Source organism: Kryptolebias marmoratus, linkage group LG17 (assembly GCF_001649575.2).
Source record: "Kryptolebias marmoratus isolate JLee-2015 linkage group LG17, ASM164957v2, whole genome shotgun sequence".
In the NCBI taxonomy this organism is placed as follows: Eukaryota; Metazoa; Chordata; class Actinopteri; order Cyprinodontiformes; family Rivulidae; genus Kryptolebias; species Kryptolebias marmoratus.
The window spans coordinates 24,853,504-24,863,866 of record NC_051446.1 but is presented as its reverse complement, the minus strand read 5'-3'; the positions used below and the strand labels follow the sequence as shown (position 1 = coordinate 24,863,866).

Sequence of the window (10,363 nt, the reverse complement as noted above, 5' to 3'; positions counted from 1 at the left end):
TGAGGACAGCAGCCCTGAGGACAGAAGCCTGAGGACAGAGGTCCTGAAGACAGAGGTCCTGAGGACAGAAGCCCTGAGGACAGAGGTCCTGAGGACAGAAGCCCTGAGGACAGAGGTCCTGAGGACCAGGGTTGTCCTTCACAGAAACGCTCACCTTGTGCGTGCAGAGTCCATATCCAGGACCAGTTTTGCTAAATGCTTCCGTTGTTTCTGGATGTTTGGGATTTCCACCTGGAAACAAAACAGAGTTTCAAGAAACCGACTCTGGACTCGAGTCCCTGATTCACTAAAATGAGCAGCGTTGAGTTTTTGCTCCATTTTTTGCACATAGCTTCAATGTAATTTTCACTCTTTTTGCATCACAAATAAATTGTTCTTGCTGCAGGAGCTAAATATGACAAGTTTTAACAAAAAAAGAACAAGTTCACTCCTTAAAACTGCATCAGCGACAACAACGGCTGCATCGAGGCTTTTCTGATTGCATCCGGGAAAAAATGTTTTTTCAGTTCATGGATCGTAGTTCAGGCTTAAGATTAACTGAATTATTTAAAAACTGAGCCCTTGGTTTCTGTTCCGGATCAATGGGAGCTCCCTGTGACCTTTGACCCCGTGAGGGTCGGGGGTCAACCCGATAATCACCCTGGGAGATAATTGCTTTTGTCACGTTTGTCAACGTTCAGATGTTAATGTTAGATTAGGAAGAAATGCTGACTTCAAAATTAACGTAGAAGTACCAGTAAGTAACTGGAATTACTTTTTATAATGATCATATGTTACTTTAATGGTTGGTTTTATGCTTTTCTTTGTGGATTTCCAAAATAAAAGCATGCAATCCCTTCATTTACGCTACATAATTTAAAACTCTTATACGACTGAAAGTAAATGTTTAACTATTACAGTTTAAGAAGTGCTGAGTCAGGTTTGAGCAGCTGTGTTGTCTAAAGGAAACAGGAAGTTCTGTTTGGTTACCTCTGCGAGATCGGACAGCGGGTCGATCACGTCCTTCTCGATGGTGAGCTCGAAGGAGACGAGCTCCTGAGCGAGTCTGTCCTGCGTCTCGCCGCAGAGCTTCAGCATCTTCCTGCAACAAACAGTTAAAGCATGAAAGTCTGAGACCCGGCGCCGCGGGGGGGGCGGGGTGATGTCCGAGCGTGCGCTCTCACCCCAGCAGAGACTCGTCCCCGAGCACGGCGGCGCCCTCCACCATACATTGCGCGAGCGTGGTGAGAGGAAGCTTCTTCTGCGGAGAAAGGAGCAGAAACATCTCTGCAAACTGAGACTAACGCTGGAAACACAAAAACTCACAGAAACAGACGACAAACACAACGTTTGTTGTCTAAGACAAGACGATGCCTTGTCCTCTGATGGACATCACAGAGACGCTTAACTCTGATTTATTTTAAAGTCAGTTTAATGGGTTTTAAGTGAGGATGTGTGGCGTCTTTTAAGACAGCAACAAAGATCCACTTCGGTCTCAGTCTCGTACAGACTAGCCTTTAGCTGGTCAGTCCAGTCAGATTTAAACTATATATATTTAAGCTAAAAGGTATTAATTGGTAATAATCTTTCCACAGAAACCCATTTCAGCAGATCAGCTTATGATTATTTTATCTGCTTCTTTAGGCCTAACCCTAAACCTAACTTTAACCCTTTCATGCAGGAATTATGAAACCTTCAGCCAGGATTTTATATTTCTGAGAGCAAAAACTAAGAATTTTATTTTTATTTTCTTGTTGCACTTTCAGTGGATCCATCCATCCGTCCATCCGTCCATCCTTCCATCCATCCAACGATCCATCCATCCATCCATCCATCCACCCACCCATCCATCCGTCCATCCATCCATCCATCCGTCCATCCATCCATCCTTCCATCCATCCGTCCATCCATCCATCCATCCAACGATCCATCCATCCATCCATTGTCTTTACCTGCTCCTCCTCACGGGGAGCTGCAGGTCCCAGCAGGCACGATGCAGTAATGTGCTCTTAAGTGGTTTATGTGCAGTTATAACATAAAGCGCCGTATAGGTAAAAGAAAATGGCTTTTAAATAGCTGTTCACTGTCGTGACCACTATGCATGAACTGAACTCACCGAGGGGGACCTGACAGACTTCTTGTCCACGTCCACGCCCTGCTGTCCCTGCAGACAGGCTGTCAGCTTCTTGTGTGTGCTGTGGGAAACTTGCTTCACCAGCTCCAATCGTTTCTCAACCTGAAGGACGCAAAAAGAAGTTTTGTCAAAATAAAAATGAGTCTGCGGCACGTTGGACACACAAACGTTGTTTCCAGGTTATGAACCAAACACACGTCGCCTCTCAGCTCGTTATTAAACCGATCCTGCGGAAACGAGGTTGCCGCCTCTGAGGGCGTCATTAATCTGATCAATCAGGACGCCGCGCCCCGGATCAATCAGCGGCGACGCTCTGCCTTTTGTCTCGGAGAGGAGTTCAATTTCAGCGCTCGTTAAAGATGCCTGAAGGCAGTTCAGAGAAGCATTTGGAAAAAGTCATTTTATGCAGGCTGAATACTTTACATCACTAATGATGTTTTACTGAGTGAAGGCACACACACACACACACACACACACACACATTCGATGAAGGCTCATTAGTACCTGCAAGAGGTCTTCACTCAGTACTTCTGTTTTTTCCGCCCTGGAAGGCAGAAGAGAGAGAAACGAAGCCGTTAGAATGACAAGGAAGGAATTTTATAACTTCCCATCGACGGAGCACAGCAGCACGCAAACATACAGATCCTACGGTAGGGAGGGTAGGGCAGGACATGTACAAGAAGAGAGTGGCGAGATGTGCGGTAGGAGTGACAGATGGGTTTGGTTACATCAGGGATCAGGTTCTTATTTGTAGTGACGTTGGACTTGTTGGTGGATGAGGTCAGGCAGGAGTCCCTGCGGACCCCGATGTTTGCGGAAGACATCTGTAGTGAGAGTAGGGAGCAGGTGGAAGAGAGCCTGAAGAGGCGGAGGCACGATGTGGACAGCTCACACACTGAAGAAGTTGGAGAAAACTCCTCGAATGAGCAGAAACGGTAAAGCTGTGACCATAGCTTCCACTTTATAATCCTTTCAAAATAAACTACACTCGAGCGCAAACCTCCACCAAAGCCACAGGGTCACTGAACAAATGAAGGAGGCGGATCTTGATCCCGATCAGAACCAGAATTTAATCTGTTGTTTTTTGTTTCAACCCCAACATTCAGTTTTAAAATAATCCTGCTGACAGACAGAAACCGACCAATCAGCGCTAACGAAAACATGACCTCCTCGGCGGAGGCAATAAAAGATTTAAAACACAGATTTAAAACCATCAGACATTTCTTCCACAGAAGCGTCTCAGTCTGACGAAGAGCGACACACGTGGAGCTTCATGAACACATTTGGGAAATGTTTGTGAATCCCAGAGTGGAGTTTTAAGACAGAATCTAAAGCTGAACTTTCCAAGTGACCAAACTTGTTTTCGTGACACTTCGACAGAAGTGAACCTGCAGCAAACACAGGTATGCGATGGTTCCTGTGTGCCGTGAATATATTTACACACAGACTGAGCTTCAGAGGAAAACCCCTGAATGAAGAACAAAAAGGAGGTTTTAAATCTGGAAGAACAAACACGACTGAAGGTTTTAAACAAACCGGGGAAAATGAGCTCTTTTAAGTGTCTAAAAACAGATTAATTTATTCTGGAGTGGGTCTGTCTGAAAGAACAGTCATCATCTTACCTGTTGAACATGGCCTCATTGGTTCTGGTCTCTCTTGAACTAGCCATTAGCTCATCAGTCCGATCAGAACTGAGGTAGCTCAAACAGCTACCTACGACAGGTAAGATATTAACTGTTCCTCACCTTTCAACAGAACCTCTGAACGACATCCCTGAAAGGTTCTGGTTCCACCTTCTGAACCAACAGAACCCAGATGCCAACTTACAATTAAAAACCTGTTTTTATGATATATCTGCACCATAATTGTCATAAATTGATTAAAAAAATAGGATAATGAATGTTAAGACTGTTTGTGTTTGTGTTTAATTGATTTATTAGCATTTTAGGATATTTAAACAGTCAACAGATGGGGTCTCACACCTGAAATGTTTGGAAAGCTCTGCACTAAAGCAAGAAAAGCAACATAAAAACAGATAAATCCAGACTGACATCTGCGGTCAGTGAGAGACAGAATGCAAAGAATGTTAAGTCTTTAAAACAGGACACATCAGATCAGCTGAACTCTAAAAAAAAATGAAATTAACACCATATAGTTTGAGAAAATATTCCAGTTCTAAAAGAAATAAATGCAGAGTTGTTAAAAACCAGATTATCTGTTTAGGATTCTCCATCAGATCGCTGAGCTGAAAAGTGCCAGATTCGTCTCCAAAGTACTGCTAAATGTATTTATTTACAGATTTATTTTAATTTGCTGGTTTAGGTACCAAATTACTGCATATTTCTACTTCTAGTTATTGCTTCCTTTGGCTTTTAGGAAGTATTTTTCCTTTGTTTGAAGCTTTTAGCTGATGTGCTCCTTTTAGCTTTAACACCTCAGTTTTTAGTGAAAATGTAATTTTTCTAGTTTAATTAAATAAAACTTATCGACACATCTAAGAATAAACGTTTAAAAGAAGAGAGCAGAGTCCTTTCTGAAGGAGAAGGATCCCTCAGGTCTTCCTGACATCATGTCCTGTAATCCTAACAAAAAAACGGTTCTGGCTGCAGCTGAAAACCCCACTGGGGGCCGAGTGGACTTACAGAACCGTGCCGTTCCTGCGGGACGTCCTCGTCCTGTAGAGCTGCAGCCTTTTCTTCCACATTCCCCCCGCTGACAGGTGAGAACGCACCTGTTTCCAGGCAGGAGCCCAGGAGAGGAATGAGACCTGACTATCTGGTCCTTTCTCTTTCTCAGTCAGCGGCTGCCCCCGTCAGCAGATCGGACTGCCAAAAATGTAAAGGTTGTGTTTTTTTACGGCGCCATAAACAAACAGAGGAATGAGCGGAAGGGAACTGATTGATTGGTCTAAAGAAGCTGGAGTCAGGAGGACAAAGGGACGATTCTTCTCTCATCAGAAGCAGCTTTTCGAGCCAGAACCTGTTCCAATTAAAGGCCGGGCAGAATGCATATCGCCCGCTGCTGAAGGCAAATGCAGGCCAATAATGTTGTGTGTGTGTGTGTGTGTGTGTGTGTGTGTGTGTGTGTGTGTGCTGAAGCAAAACATCACATGAACCAATGGATGAACCTTTTCCACAGCTAACTGAGCAAACACAAATGGCCGTAAGTCGGTGAATTTTAAAGTTACAGAGCTGTAGCTTCACAACACAAACTCTGAGTTTCCACATAATGATTCAGGCTCAACTCCTGCATGAGAGGCAGCGGGCGATATGCATTCCTGTCATTTCTCAAACACCCAAACCGACGAGCAGCTCAGCCGTCAGCCGGTCGAACATCCTGAGCAGAACGAGCTCGTTGGGCGACAGTGTCTCCACATGCAGACCTGCAGGTACACCACCTGGACTGTTATCTTCTTCATTACCAGCAGGAGGCAAGATTTGCTACAGCTCTGACCCGACGCTACCCCGAGGGACGCGCATGTTTTATTTACACCGCATTAAAGCTGCAGGGCTGCTGGACGCTCGAGAGCAGCTGGGGCCTCAGCGAGCACGCCGACACGAGCTCCAAGAAGAAACAAACAACTGATCCAGTCCAAGAATCACCAAAACATCTGCAAATATCTGGTTTTAAAGGCTCGGTGTCTCGTTTTACAGAAGAGAAAAACGCCTGAAAGTATTCATGCAGCCACCTGAACGTGCAAAGGGAGAACCGGGTCGGTTCTGATGATGTTCTGCTGGCGTTCCCTCGTCGGGGGGGTTCGGATCGGTTCACGCTTTTTGCAATCAAACTACCAAATATCTCCCCGTAGAAATACATAAAGTTATTTCAGCATATTTCAACCTTCAGCTATTCTCATGCTAATTTTAGCTTTTAGCTGCTGCTTTGCTAACTCAAACTATAGTTATTTTAGCAGTTGTGATTTTGCAGATTTTATCTTCTGCCTGTTTTAATCTGATCTGAATTTCAGCGCAGGAAAAGGTCGTCTCTCTGTCCGGGCGTTTCTGTCGTCACGTTCGGAATTCCCAGGCAGGAAACACACACGGAGAGGGGAAAACTTCCCCATCCAGAGGAGCTCGTGGCGCTCACATCTCCGAGTCACAAGATCCCATGTGGAACGAAACGCCTCCTCCAAGCCTGCGTGTTGTTTTGTGTTTGTTAAAACATGAAAAATTTGCACAAAAAACAAAAATTAGCTTCATGAGGCCTGATGTTTCAGAGACTTTTACAGCTCATTCTGCTGAAATGGTCAAATTATTTCATCATTTCCTGATTTATTTTAGACATTTTTCACTTTTTCTGTTGGCTGTGATCACCGAGCAGAACTAATGAAACAAGATCTGCAGAAGTTTTAAACCAGCTCTTAATTTCTTTTTTAATTTCTTAAATCTTTTAAAGATTCTCAGGGTTTCTGAAAGCTTATTTTTGGACTTGTTGCTGCTTTTTTCACTCAGTTTCAGCCCTGAATCCTGACCCTGACAGCATGTTGGGAAGAGTTTTTAAAATAAATGAGGAAACTAAACAAAAGCAGAAGTCTCAGCTCTAAAAAAGAAACCATTACAGTAATAAAGAGAATCTTAAAATAATGTATTTAAAAATAAAAACAGATCCAGCAAAGACTTGGATCATCCTCTGCTGAGTGTAAAAACAGATTAATAGTTGTAAAAAACAAAAAGTATAACTCTTAAATGAGCAGAATTAAATCGCTGGTTGTGGCGTCGTTATGGCCGTGTTTAACCGTTAGCTTCAGCTACATCAGGGGTCTGCAACCCATGGCTCCGGGGCCAAACCTGAGACGATTTTAGATTATACCGACAGCAGGAAAAAGGAGCTGTAGCTCTTCAGCTGACCAAAGTTTTACAATATGTGCGCGACGTTTCTGCAGCGAATAATGACAAAATGTCTTTGTTTTATAACAGGAATTATATCTAAATTATCCTGCAATTGTAATTATTATCCTGCTGCACGTCAAATCTGCAGCAAAATCTGCAAATTTGGACTAAAATCTGTTTGAGCAACTTAATCTACCAGAAAACTAACAGTTTCCAGCAAACTTGAGGCAAATTGTGAAAGCAAAAAAGCGGTTTTGTGTGTCTTTTGGAAAATAACACGTTTAAAGGCACCAAAACTAAGAGTATTAATAACAGCAAGTTCTAATAACAAAAAATAAAAGCCTGACACCTGAAGCAGTTGAAGTAAACAGATCTGACATTTAGATTTTAATTAACCATAAAGATTTATTTATCTCAGAGTCAGCTTCTTATTTTACTAACTTTCAATAAATATGAGGAAAAACATGAAATAGGTTGAGATGGGTCAACACAAGAACGTGTAGTTTTCATGTTTTCTGCCTTAAATAATTAAACAAAATGGCACAATGAAACATAAAACGGCTCCTTTAACTGTAAAGGTCAACTTTAGTTGTAATAATTTGTGGCTCAGAAGCTGAAATCTTGGGGAATCATTGAACTACTGTAAGTTCTTTGAGTGCAAAAATACCATTTTCTGTTTTTATCTTTGCTATTTTTTATAAATTCAAGCTAATTGTCTCTTTGTGACAAACTGCTGTTAACAAAAAGAGCTTAAAGATCCGGTTTAAGTCCGGTTTCTTTAAATGATTCGTAGGTCGGCCTCAGCTGCTCTGAAAACGAGAAAAATCAGCTTCCATTTCAGCCATCAGTCACAAATCAAATATATCTTTATGTGTCTGAAACCGGAGTTTTAAATGAGAGGAAGAAAAGACCAAAGCAGCAGGATTTATTAAACTTTGACCGTATTTTTATGGTGAATAATTAATTCAGGCCACCTCAGGCAGGAACTGAAGAAAAACAGTTCAAGGACAAAAAAATAAAAAATAAAAAAGTCTCCCTGGAGATCTGTTCCAGGTGAAGGCAAATTACCCAGCATGCCTCGCTTTACCGGGGGTGCCGGTTGCTATGGCAGCCGTTATTGTGGCAGTCACGGGATATCCAGCGGGTCAGGAGATATTTTGCTAACAGACAAATAATTAGGCGTCCAAATAAAACAATGTTGGACAAAAAGGCAGCGAACAGATTCGATTCAGAGATTTTTACAGGAAACTGATCAGAATTCTGTCCACAGCAGCTGAAGTTTGGAGCTTCGGCTCTCCAGAGAGGCTTCCTTTAAACGAGCTCTAAATCCTCGCAGCTTTTCTCAGCCGAACACAATAAAAACAGCCGGACTCATTTGGGATTCAGCCCCAGCTCCTCGGCTCTGTCGGACAAAGCTCTGCAGAAAAAGGAGCCGGAGATTCAACCGTCGCCTTCGCTCATTGAAGCATTTTTATCAGGGTGAAACTTACTGTTTGGAGTTTTTACTCCAAGATGAGACAAATCTGAGTCTTCATAAACCTCGTTTTGTTGCTTCCCTTCATCAATAAATGCTCATTTATAAAAAGAAAAGCACAAAAATCTAACAGTGGCTGCCACAGCTACTTGTCTTACTTTACTTTGGTTTAAACATCACGCGAAGCAGAAAGTAATCATTCCTTCGAGGAAGGTTGGGCATTAAAGTCTTTTTTTTGTGAGATAAATGTTTTAAAAAATGAGTTTTGATAAAAACTCACGAAAAACACAAACTGTTCAAATATTCAACAAACCGACACGATCGGATGTTAAATAAACGAGTTGTCTCAGACTGACACACAAAGACGCCAAAGCTGAAGTTTCCCACTCTTGGGCGGGCAGCGAACGCCTCGTGACGCTGCTCTGTGTAATTTTAACCAAACGTTCGCTGAAAATCTGTAAAATTAGCTGATTTAAAATCACTTCCACGAATCCCAGGGTCAGCTGGCTGCGGCAGCCATCTTGAATTCTGCCAGTGACTCGTTAATGATGGCGCTTTCAGCTACTACCACACCGAATAATAGGTCAGCTGGTTGTGGCGGCCATTTTAAAACAGGTTGACTCCAGAAGGAATTAGTTACAGATGCAATGATTAGTAACAGGCAGAGACAAGCGTCTACAGCAGGTAAGACACTGACTGAGAGGAGGTGACATTCACACTCAAAAAACGGAACATCTGGTGCAGATGTTGTGTTTATCCGAGCCTTCCTCCCCTTCAGAACCTCCACCCGCTCCTGGATCGCAGCCGAGCCGTGGGTTCGACACGGAGCTGACAAATTCTGGCAAACAGGTCGGCGCTCTCATCCCGTCTTTTTGTTCCTTTTCTTCTCCTCCCCCCTCCTCCCTGCTTCACCTTTTTGTCCTCCCGTCACTCGTTGTCTGAGGAGACGGCGTCCTGGGGAGGGGGGGGGCCCGGCCCGCTGGGCTCGTCTCTGCAGGACCGAGCCGAGGAGCTCCTCTCCTGCCAAGCTCCGGTCCACCGAATGACTAATAACTGTGAGAAGAAGACGAGCCGAGCACTGAGAGGAGCGGGAGGAGGGGCCGAGGTCCATCAGCAACAACAACAACCTGCTGCCCTCGGGTCAAAATGACCCACTCAACTTTACAACTGAGGCCTCCTGGGTCAGTTTGACCCGAGGAGGGTTAAAGACTCTGCTATAGAACTTAAACCTGAGTTCTTCAAGCCAAATTAAATGACACATTAGCTAAAAGCTAAAAGTAGCAAACATCCACCTAAAAGCTAAAAGTAGCAAAATGCTAGCTAACAGGTAAGGTGTCGCCTGTTTTACGCCGGATTTGCCCCATCCTGCCGCAACCTGGGCTCGAACCTGCAACCTCAGGATTCAAAGACCGCGGAACTGACCGAAAGTAACAAAAGGCTAGCTAGAAGCTAAAAGTAGAAAAAGGCTAATCAAAGGCTAAAAACATGGCAAAAATGCTAGTTAAAAGTAGCAACAAGGCTAACTTAAAGTTGCAAAAGGCAAAGGTAAATGCTGAAAGTATCCGAGTTCTTCAAGGCAAAGTAAACAACACATGAGCTATAATATAATAGCTAAAAGCAAAATGTAACAAAAGGCTAGCAAAAAGCTAAAAGTAACAAATATCTACCTAAAAGCTAATAGTAGCAAAAATGTTCATTAAAAGTAGTGAAAGATTAGCTAAAAGCTATACTTATCAAAAGGCTAACCTAAAGTAGCAAAAGCCAAGCTAAAGGCTAAAAGTATCAGAGTTCTTCAATCCAAATTAACAAAACATTAGCCAAAAGCTAAAGGCTAGCTAAGAGCTAACTATTAAAAGCTAAGTTTCTGAAGGAATTACAGATTTTAACGTATTTCTTTGGGGAAAATATTTGTAAATAAAGTTAAAGATTTTGAAAAGTTTGAAACCA

General features: G+C 42.9%; 1 protein-coding gene across 4 annotated transcripts in view; it reads right to left on the bottom strand.

Annotated features, from left to right (window-relative positions):
* Positions 1-10,363, bottom strand: part of LOC108248052 (rho GTPase-activating protein 44) — a 52,465-nt gene that overhangs the window by 29,434 nt on the left and 12,668 nt on the right. For 3 of the 4 annotated variants that reach the window (XM_017436523.3, XM_017436525.3, XM_037980949.1), the window contains exons 1-6: positions 4,756-4,875; positions 2,618-2,657; positions 2,096-2,215; positions 1,164-1,240; positions 970-1,081; positions 155-231 (exon numbers count right to left, since the gene is read on the bottom strand). In XM_017436523.3, the coding sequence (XP_017292012.1) occupies positions 155-231; positions 970-1,081; positions 1,164-1,240; positions 2,096-2,215; positions 2,618-2,657; positions 4,756-4,817 (488 nt within the window). In that variant the 5' untranslated portion in view covers positions 4,818-4,875. Of the gene's footprint in view, positions 1-154; positions 232-969; positions 1,082-1,163; positions 1,241-2,095; positions 2,216-2,617; positions 2,658-4,755; positions 4,876-10,363 lie in introns of those variants that run through there. The other variant, XM_037980948.1, reaches the window with a different exon arrangement.